We start from the raw sequence: 22,662 nt of genomic DNA, 5'->3' as shown, positions 1-22,662 counted from the left end.
CCTATTCTTTCATAAATAGCCCGCAATATTATTTCAATTTCTACTGTTACTTTTGAGTCTTCTTTTAGTACCGGAAGGCGAGTACTAGATGGCTTTCGAAGTTCTCTAACTCCAAAAATGGCACAAGCTCTCGTATGCGCTCAAGATTGGATCCGGCCATCAACTCAACCTCTTCATATTAAAGAAGACTTGGTTGAACTTGAAAAATTAGAGAAGGATAATGTATTTTCTTCAATTTTCATTTCTAACTTTCTTCTCACATCTCATTATTAAATATATTTAAATATGAATTAACTTTTTTTTTTTTTTACGGATCTACAAAGTGCAAAGTATTGCTCTAGAACCTGCAGTGGATTTTTAAAGCTCTCACTACAGGTATGTTGAACAATTAATTGATTTTATTTTTCTTAGCTTTTTTTTTTTAATGCTAAACAAGTATAAAAATAAATTTGAACATTTGGCTAAATATAGATTTAATAAATTAAGATGGTGCCCTTTCTAACAAGAGCTAAAGTTTTATGTTCCACTATGCTGCTAACGTATAAAATTAATGAATTTATTATCAAGTGAAGAAAGCCGAAACTGTTGGGATAAAAAAAAAAAAAATTGAAGTGATTTCAAATTCAATATTTACTTGCTCTGTAACATGACAACTACATACTCATAGCATAGAAGATGAAGCTTTCTGAAGCTATTATCATAGTTGAAATTATTCTAGTTAAATTGGTTTATTCATTAATTTCAATGAAGATGCTCCCGGTCCTCAATGCTCACCCTTACCTATTGGAACACCGATGAAGATGCTCCTGGTCCTCAATGTAACTATACCTTAGCGGCTGTTGTTGCAACTAACACTCATGGACCTTATCTACTTCTTTCATATTCATTATATTTTAATGACTATCTTAGGTTTGCATGTTGGTGAGAGGAGAAAATGGCATGCTAAGGAAGGAAAAAGATGGAGATGATCCTATATAATAAGGATATTTCGGTCTTTTATGTGAAATTAATGAAAAAGAATGTATTTCTTTGACTGAAGAACAAAAGAATCAAGCGGAGACATCCATTGGGGACTTCAGAATAATTTATTGAAGTAGTAAAGACAGACTAATAAATTTTATAAAACCTTGGGGACTTGAAAAATAATTTTCCTTTTATAAAATCAAATTAAAATATCATCCAAAACCGTGAATTTAAGTCGGTTAGTTAAACACCCGATATTCGACAAGTCAATAGCACATTAAAAGAATTAAAAAAACATAATTTAATATTTAAAATGAAAATTGTCCTTTTTTTTAGTTGTGGTGAAGCATGTAAATAATTAACCAAAATCTGATTATTGCTAATTTTTGACTTCAAAATTAAAAAATTGAATTCGGTTAACCATACCAGACCCGACATTTGACAGGTCAATAGCGCATTAATACACTTTCAAAATTTTGGACAAACCAAACGCGGCAAATATTTGTGTTTTCTCTGTGAGTGAATTCCCCCCTTTGCCACAATCCTACATTCCTTACTTCCACCAATCAAATTAAACTTTTTCCAATCCAACGGCCAAAACTCCAACTCTTAACCTCACACGGATCGCTACTTAATCCAACGGCCACCACGCAATCTCTTCCTCTATAAAACCAATCCGAAACTTCGCTAATCCACCTTCAACAAACAATTTAGAAAAGAGAAAGGAAAGGAGAAAAAGCTTCGAGCAAGCGGAAACGATGTCGGGCAGAGGAAAGGGAGGCAAGGGATTGGGAAAGGGAGGAGCCAAGAGGCACAGGAAGGTCTTAAGAGATAACATACAAGGCATCACCAAACCTGCAATTCGCCGATTGGCTAGACGTGGTGGCGTTAAGCGTATCTCCGGTCTAATTTACGAGGAAACCAGAGGTGTTTTGAAGATTTTCCTCGAGAATGTTATTCGAGATGCTGTTACCTATACAGAGCACGCCCGCCGCAAGACTGTTACTGCAATGGATGTTGTCTATGCCTTGAAGAGGCAGGGCCGTACTCTCTATGGTTTTGGTGGTTAGGGATTTTAGGATGTATGGATGGATCTAGAATGATTAGGGGTTGGGTCTAGGGTTTCTTTTTGTAATTTGGGGCCTCATTTTGGTTTATAGTTTTTTGGAGTTTGTATCTGTGCAAAGTAGTAATGAAATGAATGGATTGCATTTTGTTAGTTCTGTTGCTGGATATGAAATTTAGCCAAATTGGGAAATTGTGCTTTTGCAATTTGAAATTTGAATGTGCTTTCCTTCGTTAAATTTGTATGGTAACTGAGAAAATGGGAATTTTGATTTTTGGTACTATAAATCCTAAAATAGCTACATTGAATCTGTTATAAAGATGATTGTTATCTGTCTGGGAGGCGAGAAATTGTGGGAAAGCAAGGGAAATATTTACAGAAATTTTCCCAGAATGCAAGTTCTCTTGTAAATAAGGTTAGTCGAATGGGTGTTTACTCTGTACCAGTAAAAGCTTACGACAAGCTCCTTTCTGAGCAGAGAGCAGTCAAATGGTTGTTGACTTGTTGAAGGTTAAACAAAGATATAGGGAGGGTAATAGGCTTGGTTCTGCTATTTCGTTCAGGAAATTTTCGAGCTGGGCTGGACTAGAAGCCCTTAGGCCCACTTATTAGTAGGAAAGTTAAGTCTCTAAATAGTAGCTACTTGTTATATATATGATTTTAAAGAGTGGGGTTCCGTCCGATGTTAATTTCTAATGTGTTTCTTGCTTATTTGGTTGAATGATAGTTCTTCTTTTTCATTTAAAAAGATTTATATTTTCATATTTTAATAAATTTGAATATTAAAACTGTCCTTCATAATATTGTTTCCTTTGTTACTCAATATTCCTTTTGGGGATGGCACATGGATTAAAAAAAATCAATTAATACTCTAAATTTTGTAAAAATAGATAACAAAAATTCCATGATACTCTTGGAGGTCATCCAAATTTTCCAATATGAATTAGTCTTTCTAAAACTTTCATCAATATCTAATTGGTTAAGATTTATTGAGAATAGATAAGATATTGTCTAGAGTAAACTTATTATTGTTGCAAATAGAAAATTTAAGGTATATTGGGAAAAAAAAAAAAACATTGTATTGAAATGATAAAATAACAGATAATTGGAACTTAAGAGAAACAAAAAAAAAGACAAACATAAATTTAATTCATATCAAGTAAACATAAAATATAAATGAGTTTTCTTTGAAGATATATTTTCAATATTTGTTCAACAGAAATGAATTTGACATGTAATAAAAAAAATTTATGTATTCAAGTAAGTTTAAGAAAAAAAAAAATCACATTCTTATCTAGATATTTTTTTCTCTTATTATACTTCTTTTTTTGATATCAATATACGTACTTCCATTCAGTATAATTTTAAAATATGTATAGCCTATTATTTTTAGGGATGCAATGAAATTAAATTGAAAAACTTAAAAAGTAGATGAATTAAGAATTATTACAGCTGTAAACGAGTTGAACCAAATTTTGATGAGCTCGAGCTCGGCTGAATAAGGATATACTCGAGCTCGAACTCGGAAATCTGAGCATGAGCTTGCTAATTTAAAAATAGCCAGGCTCCAGCTCGAGCTTGAAATTTATTAAACCAAAACGACATTATTTTAACGTAAGTTTAATTGATTTTGACTTATTAAGCTAACTCGTGAACACGACTCAACTCGATAAGGCTAGCTCATGAGCTAGCTCGAGAGCTCGACCTAATAAAGCTGGCTCGAGATCTAATGACCTGAGCTCGAGCCTGCTTGATTATTAAATGAGCTCAATAGCTCAGATCAATAAGTTTATTAAACAAGTTCGAGCGAACTTATTAAGCCGAGTCTCGAGCAATTTGTCTCGTTTACAGCTCTAAAAATTACTTTATATTAATTATTAGGTATATAATGAAATTAAATAAGAAAATTAAAAAATGTTGTTATTAGTAAATTATATTAATTAGGAAGCAAAATATAGAAAACAAGTTTAGTAACATAGGCAAAAACATTTTTTATTAAAAAATGTGCACTAATTTTATGTAAAGATAATACTAAAAAAAAAAAATCAAAATTAGCGAGATAAAATTAAGCAGGTAAATCCCGAATATAAATCGCTAATTATAATTATTTACTGAATATTGACAAAAAAGTTTCTGTTGATAAAGTTCTTGTCTCAAAAATTTACCTACTAATTTTTTGGTCTGTCAATAAATTATCAACCGAATTTCTATCGATAAATATAAAATTTCGGTTGGTAAAAGTGAATTCTATTTATTATAAACTTTGTTGCTAATTTATTCGGTAATGTTTTTTCAGCATTTAGTCAGTATTTTGTAGTTAATTTTATCGGAAAAAGCTCATTGTTATTTATGCGTTATTTTGTAAATTAAATTATTTAGTCGGTAATTTGTCAGAAAATAATCAGTAATTAATTGGTAACTTGTCGAAAAACTGTAAAGTGAAATTGGGTGTGATTGAAAATATTCAATTTAAAGTCCTGATTAGTCATAGCCATCCATGTATTCTAACTATGTAAGTAGCTTAATCTCTTTTTAATACTTCACTTAGGGATTTTATCAAACATTTGGTGTGCATAATTTTGATGCTTATTAAGTACATTTTCACCATATTTTAAACTCCTAGGAAATATTATTGTATTCTTCATATATTGATTTATAACTCTGCATTTTAAACTAAACCAATCATTCACAGTTTCACATCATTCATCAAAGGTTACATATTTTCATGAACATTTCTATATGTTCATTTGACTTCCATAACCCTTTACTATACTAAATTTAATTTTGGCATGATTTCTTCTAGTCTAATGCTTCATTACTTATTTAGGGTATTTAATTAACTAATGTAGCTAATTAAAGTTAAATTAGATACATTTCTTCCTAAAAAATCTATGAATGGCAGAATTATCCATCCAAGAACCCTAAATATAATTTTGTCCAATGCATTCAAATTAAAGTTAAATTTATGGTTAACACAACCTAGACTAACTAGTAAACACATTAGAATAAATTGAAATTAGTCCCTCCGTCAACAGTTATTCTAACCTAATTCTTCATCAAATCAACTAAATAACTTAAGAATAGATGAAAATTAACTTACTATGATTGTTTTTCTGGCAAAATTTGATTTCAAGTGTTAATTTCGAGCAGGATCAAATTTCTTCTTCTTATCCCTTCCTCTCGCGCTCGTCTATGGTTCGATCGCTTTTCACTCTTCTCTCTAAATATATTTCTCTAGATCTTAAGCATTTAAAGGCTGGATGTAAGTGTTTAATGGTCATGTGTGTTAGTCTTTATTTCAATCAAATAAATCCCTACTTGTTTAGGATACTTGATTTGTTTCGTTTGTTAACATCTTCCAGATTTTTGGTGTTTCTGTTAACTAATTTTCTGCATTTCAATTCTGTAAAGCTATATAAATAGCTATGCTGTGTCAAGTTAATTATATCATCAGATTCTTCTCATAATTCTTTCCTCTTTCTTTCTTAATCTTCTTTAATTTAACATTTGGTATCAGAGCCCTTAGGGGGTCAGAAGTAGCAGTCTTCTATAAGTGTCTTTCTTCTTTTATGTGATTCAAATATGACAACTGAATCTTCTTTTGTTCAACCAGCAATACCCAAATTTGATGGCCATTATGATCATTGGGCGATGCTCATGGAAAATTTCTTGTGCTCAAAAGAGTATTGGCACTTGGTAGAAGATGGAGTTCTTGTAGCAGCAGAAGGAGTATCTTTGACAGACGCACAAAAGAAAAGCTTTGAAGATCAGAAATTGAAAGACTTGAAAGTGAAGAATTTTCTGTTTCAAGCATTGGATCGGTCAGTCCTGGAGACAATCCTCAAAAAGGATACAGCAAAAGACATATGGGACTCTCTGAAGCAGAAATATCACGGAACAACTCGTTTTAAGGGTGCACAGCTGCAAGCTCTTCGAAAAGAGTTTGAAATTCTTCACATGAAGACTGGAGAAACTGTGAATGAATTCATTGCTAATAAAATGAAAGCAAATGGTGAGGACAAGGGAGATGCTGTTGTGGTTGAAAAAATTCTGAGATCCATGACTCCCAAATTTAATTATGTTGTTTGTTCTATTGAAGAATCAAAGGACACAAGCATGCTAACTATTGATGAGCTGCAAAGTAGTTTGCTTGTGCATGAAAAACGCATGAATTCTCAGAATGAAGAAGAGCATGCTTTGAAAGTTTCACATGGAGATCATTCTGGAGGAAGAGGTCGCGGTAATAGTCGGGGCCGTGGACGAGGCAGAGGCAGACAGAGTTTTGACAAATCAACAATTGAGTGCTACCGTTGTCACAACCTGGGGCACCTTCAATGGGAGTGTTCACAAAAAGAAAAGGAGGTGCATTTTGTTGAGGCGCAAGAAGAGATGTTGTTGATGGCATATTTGGAAACAAATATTGCCAATAAAGAAGATACTTGGTTTCTCGACTCAGGTTGCAGTAATCACATGTGCGGGAAGGAGGAGTATTTCTTTGATCTTGATGAAAGATTTAAAGATTTTGTGAAGTTAGGCAACAATTCTAGCTTGAATGTCAGAGGTAAAGGTAATATCAGGCTGCTAATGCATGGGATATCACCGATCATCACAGGTGTATTTTATGTACCAGATTTGAAGAATAATTTGCTTAGTATTGGGCAACTTCAAGAAAAGGGTCTCTCTATCTTGTTTCAGCGTAATAAGTGCAAAGTGTACCATCCTGAAAAGGGGTTGATTATGGACACGGTAATGGCTTCAAATCGAATGTTTGCTCTAAATGCTATATCTCAACCTATAGCATCAGCCTGTTTTAGCATAATTACCAGAAGATAAAGTATAGCTTTGGCATTGTCGTTATGGACACCTAAGCTTCAGCGGTCTGCAACTTCTCCAACAAAAAACAATGGTGCATGGGTTGCCACAAATGAAGGCTCCACTGAAATTGTGCAAAGACTGCTTGGTAGGGAAACAACAATGTGATCCATTTCCTAAAAAGAGTACTTGGAGAGCTTCACAAGTTCTGCAATTAGTTCATGCCGACATTTGCGGACCTATCAAGCCTGTTTCTAATAGCAACAAAAGGTATTTGCTCACCTTTATTGATGACTACAACAGAAAATTATGGGTCTATTTTCTAACTGAAAAGTCTGAAGCTTTTGCTGTTTTTAAAAAATTCAAGGCAAATGTTGAGAATGAGACCGGTTTTTTTGTTAAAATTTTACACACTGACAGAGCTGGAGAGTTTACATCACAAGAATTCAATGATTTTTATGATAATAATGGCATAAAAAGACAATTGACAGCTGCTTATACGCCTCAGCAAAACGGCATCGCTGAATGCAAAAATCGAACTATTATGAATATGGTTCGCAGTATGCTTTCAGAGAAGAAAGTTCCAAACTCTTTTTGGCTAGAAGCTGTTAATTGGACAACACATGTTTTGAATCGCAGTCCTACCTTGGCGATGAAGAATCAAACACCAGAGGAAGCGTGGAGTGGAGTCAAACCTTCGGTTGAGTATTTTGGAGTGTTTGGGTGCATTTCTCATGTTCACATTCCAGATAATAAAAGAACCAAGCTGGATAGCAAGAGTTTATGTTGTGTTTTGCTGGGAATCAGTGAAGAATCAAAAGCTTATCGTATTTATGATCCAATTTCCCAACGTATCATCATAAGCAGAGATGTTGTATTTGAAGAAGACAAACAATGGGAATGGGAAAAGCAGCATGAACAATCCATTGTTTGCGACTTGGAATGGGAAGATGATGAGGTGCAAGAGAATAATGATCAAGAACCATATTTTGTACCTGAACAAGTCGAATCTGACGATAATGATGCGGAGGTAACCATGTCTCTTTCTGACTCTGATTCTAGTTCTTCAAATTCATCTGCTACTTCTAATCTTGAAAGAACTAGAATGCCACCAGTTTGGATGAATGATTATGGGACAGGTGAAGGACTTTCTGAAGGGGAAGCTAATATGGTTCTGTATGCAAATATTGGTCCTATTCATTTTGAAGATGCTGTAAAAGATGAAAAATGGAGGCAAGCTATGGATGTGGAGATGGAAGCCATAAAAAAAAAATGGCACATGGGAGTTGACAGATTTGCCGGCAGGAGGAAAATCAATTGGAGTAAAATGGGTCTATAAGACAAAATTTGATGAGTATGGCGAGGTCATAAATAAAAAGCCCAATTGGTGGTAAAAGGGTATGCTCAACAACATGGAGTGGACTATGATGAGGTGTTTGCCCCTGTAGCATGCATGGAGACAATTCGGCTGGTGATTGCACTCGCAGCTCAAAAGGGGTGGCCTATTTACCAGTTCGATGTGAAATCTGCTTTTTTACCCGGTGAATTAACTGAAAATGTGTTTGTGGAACAGCCTTGTGGTTATGTGCAGAAGGGAGAAGAACATAAAGTTTATAAACTCAAAAAGGCCGGGCTTAAACAAGCACCACGAGCCTGGTACAGCAAAATAGAATCATATTTTGTGAAGAGGGTTTTGACAAGTGTGATTATGAGCATACTTTATTAACCAAAACAGCAAAGAATGGAAAAATATTGATCATCAGTTTGTATGTCGATGATCTTATTTTTACTGGAAATGATGAATTGATGTTTGCAGATTTTAAAAGGTCCATGAAAATTGAGTTTGATATGACAGGTCTAGGGAGAATGAAATATTTTCTTGGTTTGGAAATTTTCCAAAATTCAGATGGAATTTTTCTTAGTCAAAGAAAATATGCCTTGGAGGTTTTGCAGAAATTTGGAATGCATAACAGTACTGCTGTTTATAATCCCATTGTTCCAGGTGTTAAGCTTGTTAAAGATGAAAGTGGAGCTACGGATGAGAAGACATACTACAAACAAATAGTGGGTAGTCTTATGTATCTCACCGCAACTCGGCCGGATATGATGTTTACTGTAAGTCTTGTAAGTAGATACATGGATAGTCCCACTCAACTTCATTTTCAGGCTGCAAAAAGGGTGCTTAGATATTTGAAGGGAACTACAGATTTGGGGATTTTCTACAAGAAGGGGGGAGATAATGAGCTGATTGCTTATGCAGACAGTGATTATGCCGGAGATTTGGAGGATAGGAAGAGCACTTCAGGCTATGTTTTTCTTTTTAGCTCAGGAGCAGTGTCCTGGTCTTCGAAATAAACAGCTAGTAGTTAGTTTATCCACTACAGAGGCGAAATTTATTTCAGCTGCTTCATGTGCATGCCAAGCTGTATGGTTGACAAGAATTTTGAAGAAGCTGGATCCTAAGCAAGACAAGTCAGTTATGATTTGTTGCGACAATAATTCTGCCATTAAGCTTTTAAAAAATCCAATGATGCATGGACGAAGCAAGCATATAGATGTTCGGTTTCATTTTCTACGAGAGCTTACTAAAGCTGGCACTGTTGAATTGGTGTACTGTGCTTCACAAGAACAGCTGGCTGACATCATGTCCAAGGCTCTCAAACTGGATGCCTTTTTGAAGTTGCGAGCTTTATTGGGCATATGTTCAAAGGAATCAGTTATCAACTGATTGCTTAAAGCATTCAGTTTAAGGGAGGAATTGTTAGTCTTTATTTCAGTCAAATAAATCCCTACTTGTTTGGGGTATTTGATTTGTTTTGTTTATTAACATCTTCCATATTTTTGGTGTTTCTGTTAACTAATTTTCTACATTTTAATTCTGTAAAGCTATATAAATAGCTATGCTGTGTCAAGTTAATTATATCATCAGATTCTTCTCATAATTCTTTCCTCTTTCTTTCTTAATCTTCTTTAATTTAACAATGTGCAAGTCGTGTGACTAGCCAAATATCTATTTACATGCTTAATGTTGCACTTATTTATTTTTTAGACCACATTTATTGTTTTTAACTTCATCTTTAATTTCAATTGAGTCCAATTCATTTAAAACATTCATCTAACTTTAATCGGGTCTTAATTAAGTGTATTAAATGATTTATTCTTACTGTATTTTGATCCAGCAGTGAATCATGGTGGTTTCACTGCATGCATGCATATTTATTCAAAAATCTTATTTTCCACATTATTTAAATAAAATTTTAATTTTGATTTAATCAAAATTAAATTTAACATATAATAATTGTTCTAGAAGCAATTAGAATAAGAATCCTCTAAGAAAGTATAAGAAAATTGCAAAAGAAAACAAATAAGGAATAAGTAGCGATAATTCTCGAACTTGAAACTCCTATATAATTTACTCAAAAATTAATTTTTGGCCAAAAATTCAAAACAAATTCTGTACTTAGGCTAGCTTTACGATTTTTGCCAATTCATCGACATTGATAATTTTTAGTGATTTTTATTTTTTGTCCCTCTGCAATTTATATAATTTTTGAGTGATGGGAAAATAATATAAAAATAATCTTTTAAATTGAGGTAGAATTATTTAAATTTTAAAATATAATAGGATTGTGAAGAATAACAAAATTTGGAGTATATTAATTAAATAAGATTATTATAAATTGTTTATCAATAAATGCTCTTTCTCTCAAAATTTCCGAATTTAATCTTTTAGAGGCACGTAGTTTTTAGCTGAAGGAACAAATTTGGTGGGAAAAAAAAATATTACTTCTAAAAAAAAATATAGCTTCATTGCTTATATCAAATGTCGTTTTTGAACTTCCTATTTAGGACCTAAACGTTGTATTTATTCCACGTTTCTAGAAAAGGAATCAACAATAACTTTGTCATTAATGTAAATTAAGCGATTTTGTTATTTTTAATAAAAAAAATTATAAGCGGCCATTCCGTTAGTATCTTCATCAATTATCGGTTGACATTTGCATAATTAGACATTAATAACAATAAAAAAATACTGCTTTTAGGAGTAAAATACGACATTAACCATAACATAACAAACATGTCACGAAATAATCTCAGAACTTTATATAACACTATTTTCATTTAGATAATACTATAAACTTAACTTAATAGTATAGTTTCCACTTTCCATAGTGAAAATTGATATTCCAAATTCGTATACATGCTATTTAAAAAAAAAAAGAAAAAAAATATAAATTATCCCTAAATTATAATTAAATTAACACAAAAAATTTTATTTTTAAAGCATAATTATAAGATTTCTAAATTATGAGTCCATTAATATTTTTTATCCTTTTGCTCAAAATGGAAAGATCAAAGTATTAGCGAAATCATAAATTGTAGACTTCGTAATTAGTTTTTTAAAAGTAGAGATTTCTCGTGTGTTAATTTATGTAAGGTAAACTTCTTTTTCACAATCAATTGACAATCAAAAGCGATTATTTTGGACGGAAAAATCAAATTGTTAATGAAATCATAATTTAGAGATTTTATGATTAGTTTGTAAAAAACAGAAACCCTGCATGATAATTTAACTATAATTTAATTATAATTTAGAAAGGGTAAAATATAATTGAGTCGTTAAATTATATTCAAATTAACACTTAAATCCTTTTACATTTGAGAAATGATTATGATGCCTCTAATTCATACTTCCATTTTACTATTAAGTTTTTCTATTCGAAAAGTGAGCTCTTTACTGTTAATTAAACACACTTTTTAGACGTAATATACTTATTTTTTGAATGGAAAGAACTCACTTTTTGAATATAAGTTAAAGACATTACAATTATTTCTCAAATGTAAAATTTAAATGTTCAATTGAATATAATTGAAGACCCAGTTGTACTTTATCCATCTAGAAGGAAAAAATAAAATAAAATTTCCACTCAAAGTCCCTCCACATATTGCTATGTTGAGTGATGAGTACACGTGTATCCCAAACATTGGACGACTGTCTACCTATCTAGATTCTACCGAGAGAGAGGCAATTGGAATTACGTAGACAACCTAAAAACGTGCTCAGCAATAAACGACCTTAACAACCAGCCAAATTTGCTTGGCCGAAAGTGCTTGATGATGAAACTAAACCTTACTATTTTACAATTTAGTACCTCATTTTTTCTTACATGCTAATTTGGTACCATATATCTTGTGTTCTTTGTTCCCATCTTTCTAGACGCTTTTCACTATCACCTTCTTTATTTCTGTTTTCTAGAAGCCAACTCCAATTCCATTAAAAGTAAGACTATGAATCTACATATATTCTTCTTTGAAAAAGCTCATCTTCTTTGTGTCCTTTTAAGATTGAAAATTTATGCTTTTTGTGTAAACATATTAATTAGTGCATTTTAAAAGCGAAGAGATAACTAATTCTTGGTTAATCGGTAAATTTTACTCACAGTCTATTTAAAAAAAATGATATTTAATAATAATTATAGTCTATATTTTTAGGTGAATTTTATTCACAAATTTAGAGATTCAAAATTTAAAATTATCAGTATTAAAATATTTTATCCGAATATCACCTCAACTTGAGTATAGAAACGTGCATGGATGGAAAAAAAAAATACAAAAAAAGATATTCAAACATTAATCTTCTAGCTAGTAGCTGAATGCATGGAAGATCTTTTTAAGTGTTGAAAATCAAAGTAAATCAAATGAAATTGGAGTGAAAATAATAATTTTGAGTAAGTTTTAAGTTGGACCATTTTGAAAAATATGAAAAAAAAAAAAAAACAACCGTTGAGGACACGTTTGGATTATGTTGTTTGTTTTGAATTTAGTTTCATTAATTAAAAAATAGATTTAATTTTTGGTCCAAATAAATTAGTAAAGAAAAATGATTAGGTATTGATGTTTTTGTTTATAGTATAATATTATTTAACTAGTAAAAAAAGAATTAACACATTAATATTTCTCATTTTCATTTAATTTGTCTCTGTTTTTATATTTTATCCCATTAAAATATGAAGATAATTAAAAGCATTAGCCTTTAATGTGCAATTTATTTACGTGACAAAGAAACAGTTATCTATTATGTTATTGATTTTATTTTTTAAGAAAACAATAATTTTATTGATTTATAATAAAAAGATTAAAAAAAAAACTCAAAAGAAATCTACCCAAAAGAATTTAAATTCAAACTTAATTGATGCTATTCAAATTGAAAAATCGACAAATTTTTAAAAATGAAAGTAAGTCTTAAAATTTGTCAAATCAACATTGAATTCGATTACGTGGCATTCCCCAATTTGCCAACACAATCCACGTACGCCGCGTAACATCTTAAAGAATTCAAATCCATTTTTGATTCACAATACGTTAGAAAGAAAGAAAGAAATTTGTGATCAGTTTTTTAACTTTGTACTCTTCATACCCTTAAATAACGAATTTTCCATTTAGAATAAATATTTAAGTATTTTTATTTCTTAAATTTTTAATTGATATCTAAATTAGTTCACAATTAATTAATTTCGGATTAACTTAGAATATAGATTTTGAATTGATGATTAGTTTAATCTATTTTTTTTATAAAAATAATAAAATTCTATTTCAAAATACAAAATTAAATAAAAATAGAAAAATCAACACCCCATTGTCAAATATAGATGAAAAAGAAAAATAAGAAAATTTTTTAATTTTCCGTATTTTAAATTAAAAAATTTTTATTTTAAAATTTAAAAACGTAATATGAATTAATTGTAGATCAAATTATACATCTCTTAAAAATCAAAATCCCTTCTTAAATATACTCAAGGCGTAAAGACCCCATCAAATAGTCCAATTCAGAAAATCAAATATTTTTCTTTTCTTTTCTATTTAAAAATAAATAAATAAATCTCCACATCTCTCCTTTTGTCTCTCTCTATATATTTTTCCTTGGACTATTTCTCAACTTAAAAAACAAGAAAAAATTACGGTTGAAACTTGACCTCTCTCCAAATTTCATATCTCCCCCCTCTCTCTTACTCTGAATCAATGTTAGAATACACCGACCACCGCCGCGACTCCGACGAAGAAGAGGAGGCACTTTCTCTTTGCGACCTTCCACTAGAAGAAGAAGATGATGAAAACGACGACAAAGGAAGCTCTAACATTACCAGCCATGCTAACCGAAGATCATCATCAGAGCCGCCTGAATTCTTCGAGTTCTTCAGTAACGTCAGTTCGGACAACATGTGCTCAGCTGATGACATAATCTTTTGCGGTAAGCTTATACCATTCAAAGATTTTAAAACCCATAATAACTCCCCACAAGATAAAATACATTTGTCTTTTCGCCGCCGGTCGGAGTCACTATCCGGGTTACATAACTCGGTAGCTCGTTCTAATAGCATCAACACTACTAAGCTCATGATGAGGAATAGCCGGTCGTTAGATTATCGTAAACTTTGGTTTTCTAAAACTTCGTCGGAATCAGATAACTCTTTTGACCGGAATTCCTCAACTAGAAGTATCGGAAAAGGTGATGGTGTAGTTAAAAAGATGGTCAAGCCTAGATGGTATGTGCTTATGTTTGGTGTTGTGAAGCCTCCAACGGAGATGGAACTTAAAGATATAAAAAGCCGACAGATTCGCCGCAATATGATGTTTCCGCCGTCTGTGGCGGAAACTGTCAAGAAGCCTCCGATTAACAAGTGCTCTTCCAAGCTTCTTAAAGTATTGAGTTGCAGGGATAATACCAGTGTCGCTGTAACGACGTCGTTTTACATGCCACGGGTATAAGAAACGAAGCTGAAAGTTATCACGTGCCTTGCGTGTGTGTATATTTACAATTTTATCCATATTAATCTGGTGCTATACGGATAAGAGTTTGAAGAAATTAGAAATGTGAGGGCAAATAGGTCAATTTTAGATATTGGGTAAAACGCAAACATAATTCTGCTTTGACATAGAAAGGAGGATGTATAGGGTACAGTGACGGACCACGGCTTCTAATGTTTCTCTTTTGTTATTTGTTGGGAATTGGAAGATTTTTATTTTTTATTTTAAAATTTTCGATTAGGTGGCCATAGCAATAAATGACGATCACGAGAACTCCGACAATTGATTATTATTATGATTAATATCATTTATTTTTGTGAATTATTAATATTAGTGAGTTATTATTGCAAGTGTTTTGGAATGAGTATTTTTTGCAATAAAAAGAGAATATTTATTACCACTACAATGTAATATTGTGTTTGTCTTTTTATTCTTTGGAAGTTGGTGAATGATATGTACATTCGGCCATATTTGATAATTTAGCTTTACTATAAGAATATATTTTAGATACCAAAACTTCGTCTTTTTCAACTTTTAAAATTGTCCATTTGGCCATTTGGGGACTCATAAGAAGATAAGATTTGACAAAATTTCCCCCCAAAAAATTGGGCCTCCGCTTGAGTACAATTCCAATGCGTCATTTTATATTTACACGTGTGCTTTAATATTTTGCCCTTATTCACTTTTAGCCTTTTAGGTAGTATAGAATTATAGATGACTAGACACAATTTTCATATGTATATTACATTGTTACTCTGTATGAATTATTTTATATATGGTGATTCTCAAAATAAATTTTTAAAATAGGCCCGTTTAATTTTTTTGGTCTCATTTCTCTAGTATAAAGATTTTGAAACTTTAATTCGAATTGAGTAATTTAGTAGCAAAGAGCATTTATAGGGTTGACCGTTATGACTTAAATTATAGGTTCGATCCTTCGAAATGTAAACTTTTCTTGGATTAGCGTCTTTGCTTCCAAGAGATAGTGAGAGACTAATTTGATTTACTGCGAACCGTGAAAATGAACATAAATCTGAATACCTCGTCCAAGTATTAAGAAAAAAAGAGTTTAAAATTTTCTGATAACCTATTGATTCTTTTTATTCTGATATCTTGATTTTAAAGTTGGACTTAAATTTCTAATATGCTTATTTATTTCTTTTTCTTTTTTCCTTTTCTCATATTTTTGTGAAAATAAGCTGTTAAAAATATTATTTTGAACATTACTTTTTTATCCTTGATCATCTATCTATATAATGACTTTGAAATCTATAATTAGAGATGAAAGTGAGGCAAGTACCTGTAAAGTTGCATTTTTCATGTACAAACTCGCTTAAAATTCTTTTGCAATACTAATATTCATACGCATTTAAAATCTTAAAATTCATGTTCATCGCAAACTCATTTAAATGATATCTAAATCCGTTTTAAATGGATTGCAACCCTTAACTACCTGTGAAAATTCATTTTGCTTATGTATTTAGTACTCTTGATTCTTTCCGCGTCTATTTAATATAAAATAAAACTAGTTAAAATCATAAATAAAATTAAAATAAATTTTAAATTCATAAATATCAAATTTTATAAATAAAGTAAGAAAATATAAAAACAATTAAGTAACTTTAACATCTTTCTTTTTCTTTTTTTTTTTTTAATAAATAAAGGGAAAACTGAAAACTAACTCAAGAAACTAACACGGCCGAAGGAAATATCATTCATTTCTTTATAATATCATTCATTAATAAACTAAAATTTTATTATAATATTATAAAAAAAAACTCATCATGAAATAACTCTATAATCATCAAATTCTTCTTTAAATTTTTTTTTCTCTTTTATACACAATTAAATTTTCAAATTGAATATTGATTTCATATGACCGTTATATATTGCTTCCTGATTTCATATGATTTATAAGACACTACATTTCATATCTCAATTATCATATATATTGTGAATTTTAAATAAAACAAAAACATAGTACAATTTCATGCCATAATTAGAGTTAAATGATAAAACAATAAAGACATTTGTTAATTAGTAAATGTCGGAGAAACAGTTTTTTGCATAGTTTATTTATCAAACGACAATTGTTTCTTTTGATATTACCAATGGAGGCTTTGCTTTTTCATTATTAATTAAGGAAAAATCCTAGAATTATTGTTTATTATTTATTATAATCATTGAATTACATAGTTTATTAACATATTATTAAAATTTTAATTTTTTCACTACATGTGATAATCATTTAATCATTGAAAGGAAAATATATTTCAATTACTATAATTTTCAATTCTCAATTCGTGGATTTTGAAATGTTCTCATCATCCCATAATTTTTTTTTTCTCAAAATTTTGTTTTATTGTCTTTTTTGGAAGTGAATAATATTTGAGATCTACCATTTTATCCTTACTTGATATGTTTCTTTGTCAATAAATATAATAGTCAAATTACTATATTGTCATTAGTTAAATCTTAATATAAATAAAATTTACATATCAACCTTTAATCTTCCAATAAAACCCTATTTAATCAAATGTTTGATTAGTTTGAATCCCTCCAATATAGAGAGAAATGGAGAAAGTGAAAATTTTAGTCTCTTTTATTAAATTACCCAAATGCCACTATTAATTAACAAATTTTAACTCTTGCTTAAATATCTTATTTTTAAGTGACATAATTGTCAATTTTCAATAATAGTAATATTTTATTTGTTCTAAAATTTTAGTTTTTCCAAAAGAAAAATAATACATATTTTCTTTTTGATACTTTCCTCACTCTGTTCAAACTTTATAGGGAAAAAATCTTTGCCCTTCATTTTTTCTTTATAGGGAAAAAAAAAAAAAAATCCTCTTTCCCATACCAAGCATTAGTGTCCGATCAGTTAAATACTCGAAGCAATTTAAGAAATAATAAATCAAAATATTCTCTCTCTCTCTTCTTTACCCATTGACATACAAGAAGGGAGCCAGGATTAGAGGTTCGGAGGTCGAATTTTTTTTTTTAATAATTAATAAAAGTTTTACTATATATTTCTATAAATTTAAAATTTTAAACATTACATTTCTTTTATTTTTATTATAAAATTAATTTCTATATTCAACTATTTTTACCTTAATTAAGATACTCATACTCTTTTATTCTCATTTAACTTAATAAAATTAAAAACAATACTTCCTTGGTCTCATAATTTTTATTTTGGTTTGAATTATAGACAGATTAAAAAAAATTTAATTAATTAGTTAAACTATAATTTTTGCGTTATTTTTTTTCTAACATACTCTTGTGTTAATATCCATTAAAATTAAATGATTCATACAAAATTATTTTTGAAATTAACCAAATTATAATTAAATATTTGATTATATAGAGTTTCCTTTGAAAAATAGATTTTGATATTTTAATTTTATTAATATCAAAATTTAATTAATGAAAATGCAGTATTTTGAATATTTTTTTTTTTCAAAACGAATATTATGTTTGTTGACAACAAGACATATTAAATAAAAGTAAAATAGTAAACTTCAAATATTATTCACTTCTAAAAAAAGAAAAAATTGACAAATAATTTGAGACAAATGAAAAATAAGAGTAAGACAAAAATTATGAGACGGAGGGAGTAAGTATTTTATTCATGTAAAATTTTTTATAACCATAATTATTTTTTAATATTAAATTAAGATATATTAATAGTTTTTTTGAAATTATATTAAGATGGAGAATTGTAATAAAATAAAATAATAGTTAAATAATAATTATTTATCACATTAAAGTAACAATTATTATTTATCAAAAAGAAAAGGAAAAAAAGGACAATTATTGTAATTAGAAGTTGGTTTTTACACCCAAAAGATTTCGTTATGAATATTTGTTTGCATGTTGGATTGCAAACCAAGTTGTAAACAGTTAGGGATTCAAATCCCTCAATCTATCTATTCTCAAAAAAAAGTTGTAAACAGTTGTTTGTACTGTGCCACTGCCATATGTAAATGATTAAGCAAACAATAAATTTTCTTTAAATTATATTCTCCCCGTTTCAAAATATAAGTAGTTTTAGAGTTCTAATTTTATCCTAAAATATAAATCATTTTAAGTATTTTAAAAAATAATAGTAATATTTTTTCCATTTACCCTTATTTATATTAGATACTATATAATGATATCAGATGGGAGTAATGATGTGAAATAAATGATATTTAGTTAAATTACTTTTGATTTTGTTATAATTTAAAATAATTAATTGTTTTCTTAATTTTTATGCAAAAAACTTAAGCGACTTATATTTTAAGACGGAGGGAGTAATAAAATGTTCGTTAGTTTAACTAAATTACACTTTAGAAAACCAACGAAGTGTGTTCGACAACAGCTTTTTAAGTAGTTTTTAGTGTTTTAATTTTTTTTTTATAGTGTTCACTAAAATAACGTTTGAACTAATTTTTACAGATTAAAATAGTGTTTTATAAAAAGTTAAAATGTTTAACTTTTAACATTTTATGAAAAGTTACTTAAACAGCTAACAGTTAAACACTACTAAAACAGTTAAGAGCTACCAAAATAACTAATTTTATTGAAAAGGCCTAAGGTGTTGGTTGAGGTGGTTAGTGACCTTAATTTACATGAGGGTGAGACCTCAAATTATTTTGTTGAAGAGTTAAAAACCTTTGCGTTTTACGGCTCAAGGGGATTAACCTCCTAGTTATACAAAAAAAATTATATTTTAGAAAATTATAGAGATAGTTATTTTATTTAATATAACTAAGAGGTAAAATTAAAAAAAATTACTAATTACTTATAGATATTTTCAAAATGACTTATACTTGTGTACAAAGATAGTAATTTACAATTGTATTTAAAAGCAAAAGTTTTTATTAAAATATTATAAATCTCGAAACTCAAAAGATCTCATGGTGAAATCTTACACATTTTAGGTATTTTTAATAAAATATAAAGTGGATTGAATCATCAGTAATAAATAAAAAATATAAAACAAATAATTCCTAATTTTCTATGAATTAGTCTTGTAAACCAAAGCTTGAGTGGTCAAAACCTAATTAGGTTTTGAATTTGTTAATGATAGATGTACAGTAAACAATAATTCAGATCTCTTCCTTTTTTATATATCTTTTAATAGTAGTTCATAACACCAAAAATCATTAAACATAAAAAAATACCCAAACAATAATTATATTACTCAGATATGAAAATATATATTTAATTATATCATATTATATTTATTACAATTTACTAACTAGCAGTAATTAAAACCTGGCTTCTATTAATTTATTATTTATGATGATGAAAAAGAAAGATGATAAATTAAAAAAAATACAAAAAATGATAAATTAGATTATAAAACACAAAATTATTCAGTAAGATGTAAGTTTCTAAACTTCTTTCTGATAATAATAAAAAAAAGAAGGCATAATATGATAGTTTGGGGCCCACATGGTATTTGAGTAATACTCATTCTTAATAGCCATGCCAATTGCTAAACAATTAAACTTTGTAGCTTATGAATCAAAGGATTAAAAAGTGTGTCCATTTCCAAACTCATTATACTAACATAATTATGTTGTCAACAATAATTATAACTTTGGTAATGGAAAAACCTTGTATTAAAATTAATACATATGAGTTTCATCATTTTTTATCTCCCTATCTTTTTTTTTTTTTTTTTTTTTGTTGGTTTAGCCATTCAGTATGCGAAGTCCATTGGTTCGACTAATCCGGATTCGTGCTGGATAGACTGACAAAGGGAAGTAAAACGCTCCCTCCCGAGTATTTAAAGAGACTCCATACTTAGAGTTCAAACTCGAGACTTCCAGTTAAAAGAAAAAGAATTTGTGTCATCTCATCTCATCACTCGGAGGTTGTTATCTTCCCTATTATATCAATTTAAAATGTTTTGAAATATTAATTTTTTAATTTTCTTATAATGTTTTCTAATAATTTAAATTATAGAAAAGAGAAATTTCCATTGTTATTAACTGCTAATTAATGGCCATAATAAATAAATATAATGGCTTAACTGTATTAGTTTGGAAGGAGTTGAAATTGAAAATTGAGAAAATGATGTACAAGTCGTTCCTATGTGGTGGTCCTCTCTAAGATTATCCAAGTGAATTTGAGATTAAACAATTTGTTGAATTGGACAAAGTCTAATTCATAAATAAACTGAGGTACCAGAAAGTCTTTTTCATGCGACTTTTGTTGAACTTTTAGGTTTTAAGAGACACATTCATTGCAAATCAAGGATGAAAAGTTACATCATTGGAGGTCTTCATCTTTCTTATTTATTTTTTCTGGAAAAAAAAAAATACATTTCTAACTATAATTACTTAATGTAATTCTACACTACTTTCAAAAACTGCAAGTTCATATTAGTTATGTCGGGTAGAACTACGAATTAGTAAATCACTCCCTATCAAGTTTTAAAAGTATTTGATATTCAGAATTCAAATTTGAGATCTCTTAGGAAAAGAAAATGGATCGTTATCATCTAATCCCACCTTTTAATGGCACCCCCTTTGTCCTAACATGTTTGTACTAGTTGACTTTTACAAAAAAGTTTAAGGACAAATTAATTACAGTGCCATAATATATAAAATTCTCCTACTTTTCTAAAATTGCCATCCTTTAAAATAATAAAAAAAAATGATTACTCTTAGAAGTTAAAACTATTTATATTGAGGGGTATAATAGAAAAAAGTAAAATATCTCTTAACTCAATTGGACAAATATTCTAGGACATCTAAAAATAAAAACATGTATAAATATTTTGGAACAGAAGGAGTATTATTTAATTTTTATATGTTGATTTTAATCAAATTACTTTAACCACTTAAATTAAAGATTCAAGATCTTAATAAACAAGGGTAAGATATAGTTTTGCAATAATGCCATAGTAGACTTGGATAGGATGAAAAGGAACTCTACGTTCAAAAAATGGCAAGTTAGATTATTTCCAAAGGTAATTACTGACTACATCAATTTTAGATGAACTCCCAAATACGCAACTATATAATTACATAATTGACCTCAATCTTCTAGTTTCTTTAATTTTAATTTTCATAATTAATGATGGTTCTAGACTTCAAGCTCAAGAGAGAGATTATAGTAAAAAAGAACAATTGATGTCTCTTTAGTTCTTCAAACATTATTATTTTAGTATACTATTCCCTTTAACCAATTATTTTATTATACTTTTCTTTTTTATTCGTCATAAATTGTTTTCTTTTTTATATTATCTAATAATATTTGAAAATCATTTTACCCTTAATTAGTATGCTTTTTTGTCGACAAATATTATAGCCAAACTACTATATTTTACCGTTAATTACTTCCAACGCCGTCTATAATATATATTGTTTAAGGTTTTTGCACCATGATAAAAAAAGCAATTAATTTCCATAAAAAGAAACAAAATGTTCATTAATTTTATTAAATTGTCTTTTATCTAACATCATTAATTTTGACTAAAAATACTTTTTCAAAGTTATATAAATAGTTGATGTGTTTATCTAATTACATGCTTGTGTTATGCACAAATAAATTTAATAAATATTAATTTTTAATATTTAATTTAAATTTATATATATATATATATGAAAAAATTCATTAATTATTTCTTATCACAAAGTATAATATATTTTTTTGAGAGAACTTTAAAAAAAAAAATTTAATTATTTTATTTTATTATAATAAAGCATATCAGGAAAAACTTAACTTATCCAAATAATTTAACCCAAGTCATCAGATTTCCTAAAACACCCGAATTTAATTTGAAAAAGTTAAGTGAAAAAACAGAGTAAAAAACAATCTCAATAGAACAAAACAAGAAGGAACATTCATACGATCCCTTCATCATATAAGAAGAGAGACAAAAAATCAAGATATAGTTATGCTATTATAGAAACAAAACCAAACTTTACGGTCAAGCTAAAAAAAGTTCCGTAGCATTCACTCTCTTTCTAGCGAAATGGTCTACGAAATGATTACATTCTTTATTGATAAAA

General features: G+C 29.2%; 2 protein-coding genes across 2 annotated transcripts; both read left to right on the top strand.

Annotated features, from left to right (window-relative positions):
* The first annotated feature begins 1,653 nt into the window (after positions 1 to 1,653).
* LOC105635590 (histone H4) lies at positions 1,654 to 2,182 on the top strand. The gene has a single exon (XM_012218668.4). The coding sequence runs from the start codon at positions 1,722 to 1,724 to the stop codon at positions 2,031 to 2,033; it is 312 nt and encodes a 103-aa protein (XP_012074058.1). The 5' UTR covers positions 1,654 to 1,721; the 3' UTR covers positions 2,034 to 2,182.
* Positions 2,183 to 13,667: 11,485 nt separating this feature from the next.
* LOC105635589 (hypothetical protein) lies at positions 13,668 to 14,920 on the top strand. The gene has a single exon (XM_012218667.4). It carries the CDS (start codon positions 13,862 to 13,864, stop codon positions 14,606 to 14,608), a length of 747 nt encoding a protein of 248 aa, XP_012074057.1. The 5' UTR covers positions 13,668 to 13,861; the 3' UTR covers positions 14,609 to 14,920.
* Positions 14,921 to 22,662: the final 7,742 nt, after the last annotated feature.

This window comes from Jatropha curcas, chromosome 8, assembly GCF_041381405.1.
Source record: "Jatropha curcas cultivar XTBG-Jc1 chromosome 8, XTBG_Jcur_1.0, whole genome shotgun sequence".
In the NCBI taxonomy this organism is placed as follows: domain Eukaryota; kingdom Viridiplantae; phylum Streptophyta; class Magnoliopsida; order Malpighiales; family Euphorbiaceae; genus Jatropha; species Jatropha curcas.
Note: the sequence above shows the minus strand (reverse complement) of the source record. Positions and strands in the feature narration are given on the sequence as shown.

Excerpts from the sequence above, each read along its gene's own strand:
- LOC105635590 (XM_012218668.4), top strand. The coding sequence starts at position 1,722 with ATGTCGGGCAGAGGAAAGGGAGGCAAGGGATTGGGAAAGGGAGGAGCC.
- LOC105635589 (XM_012218667.4), top strand. The coding sequence starts at position 13,862 with ATGTTAGAATACACCGACCACCGCCGCGACTCCGACGAAGAAGAGGAG.